Source organism: Trichoderma citrinoviride (genome assembly GCF_003025115.1).
Source record: "Trichoderma citrinoviride strain TUCIM 6016 unplaced genomic scaffold BBK36scaffold_147, whole genome shotgun sequence".
In the NCBI taxonomy this organism is placed as follows: Eukaryota; Fungi; Ascomycota; class Sordariomycetes; order Hypocreales; family Hypocreaceae; genus Trichoderma; species Trichoderma citrinoviride.
Window position 1 is genome coordinate 1 of NW_020194855.1, and position 1,933 is coordinate 1,933.

General features: G+C 52.6%; 1 protein-coding gene across 1 annotated transcript; it reads right to left on the bottom strand.

Moving 5' to 3' along the window:
* On the bottom strand, nucleotides 1–1,505 carry BBK36DRAFT_1084382 (cytochrome P450; the record flags this gene model as incomplete). Its single annotated transcript, XM_024888946.1, has 5 exons — nucleotides 1–80; nucleotides 154–590; nucleotides 659–727; nucleotides 802–1,276; nucleotides 1,337–1,505. Coding segments are annotated over 5 exons (1,230 nt in total), but the record flags the coding sequence as incomplete, so codon positions are not given.
* Between the last annotated feature and the right edge of the window lie 428 nt (nucleotides 1,506–1,933).

The window sequence follows — 1,933 nt, forward strand, 5'->3', positions numbered from 1 at the left end:
CGTGCTGTAGAGGACGTGGTCGCCCTTGAGGACGGCGATGTCGGGCTGGCCTGGCTTCCCGGGCAGTGTTGAGTCTTGAACTGAGTAACAATCAAAACAGTCAGCTGTGCTTGAGAGTCTTAAGTTGTACTGGACACGACGTGGAACACTCACGGCATGACCTGACGTTGTATGGGACGGCAGGATAGAGCCGCAGCGTCTCGTTCAACGCATGCGTAAGACACGTCAAGTCCTTGATATCCTCATATGTCGGCGCGGCATGGGGCCCAACCCTCTCCAGCACGCGGCTTCGCAACGTATGCCAGATGTCGGGGTAGTTGGACAGTTCGTACATTGTCCACGACAGAGTCGCTGCCGTGGTGTCTCGTCCCGCCAGCAGCACCGCCATGAGCTGGTCGCGAATGACTTTTGGATCGCGCGAGAAGAGAGCCATGTGGTGTAGAAACGTGAATTCTCGGTCTGACTTGGATATTGTTTCCAGCTGCTCGGGGGTGAGGGCCAGCGTGGCTTCGATGAAGGGCTGGATGAAGGCTTCGAGGACTTTGATGCCATTTGTGTAATCTCCTTTAGGGATGAAGCGTCGGAAAGGCCTGATCAAAGATGAGTCAATGTTTAATAACTGTCAATAGCTCATGCCAATTCCGTTGCGAATACTGACTGGAGGATGGTAAGAAGCATCTGTTTTCGCTGAACCTGTGTAAACGCCTTGGAGAACTCGCCATTGGGACTACCAAAGTGTTAGCCAACCATGATATGATCAAGGTATATGGGCTTCAAGCTCAGGAAGGCGTTGTAACTCACTTATCCAAACTCTCGACACTCTGCCCCAGCAGATAATCCGTAATGGCATCCAGCGTCATCCGATAAAACAAATCACAAACATCCACCGTCTGCCCACTCCCCGGCAACTTTGAAATCAACACATCCGTCCACCGCTCCAGGATGTCCAGATCCCGAACCCTCTGCGTCACAAACATGGGCCGGATGAGGTTCCTGCTCTGCTGCCACTGCCGCCCATCCGTCGTGAAGATGCTGTCGCCGAGAAACGGCTCCCACGTGCGATGGAACCGGGGGCCCTTGCCGAAATGCGAAAAGTTGGTGGTGAGCACGGTTTTGACGTGTTCGGGGTCAATGGTCATGATGGAGCGGACGCCGAGGATTGTGGTTTCGACGGCGTGCGGGCATGATGGGGAGGCGTCTGTGAACATGCCTGTGAAGTATTCTTGGAGGCGGTTGTTGGCGTGCATGTAGGCGGCTTTGAAGAAGGCGTAGAATGCTGGACTATGTCAATATCTTGGCTCATGAAAAGTTTCGCTTGAATTTGAGGCTCCCGTACAAGTGATGGGGTTGCCGCCGAGGATAGAGGCTCGGACGCCATTGACCTTGCTCAGGCGATGGTTGATAACCACTCGCTCGAGGATTGCGAGACCGACGAAGAAGCATGTTGTGATGACGGCCAGCGACCATGCTGCGCCTAGGGTCTGCTCTTGTATGCTCTGCAACATGGCAGATATTATCCGGTTGACGAGGCTATACGAGTTCCAATCTCGAATTCACAATCAAATAAACGGGGAGGCTTTAACATTACATGGAATTACAGTCATATAAGTCAGAAATGGTCGAAGATGATAAAATGCCGTTCCCGCGGTCCCCGGTCAGTGAAAAGCCCCGCACGAAAGACACCAGATCGACCGGTTGCCGCCGCTTCCATTTAGCCAAATGCGAAGTGATCCTTTGCTGGATTCACTTCTTTGTCAGTGGCCAGCTAGAAGCTTGATCGTTTATTGAGGCTTGCGTAGGTAACGCTGCTAGTAAAACTAAAGAGGTAGCGCAACGACGACGAACAAGAGTCATTCCCGTTCGGCATTGGACTTGTGGAGAGAATGAGATAATTAAAAGGACGCTTGATGGTTCCTGGACTCGGTTTCTACCG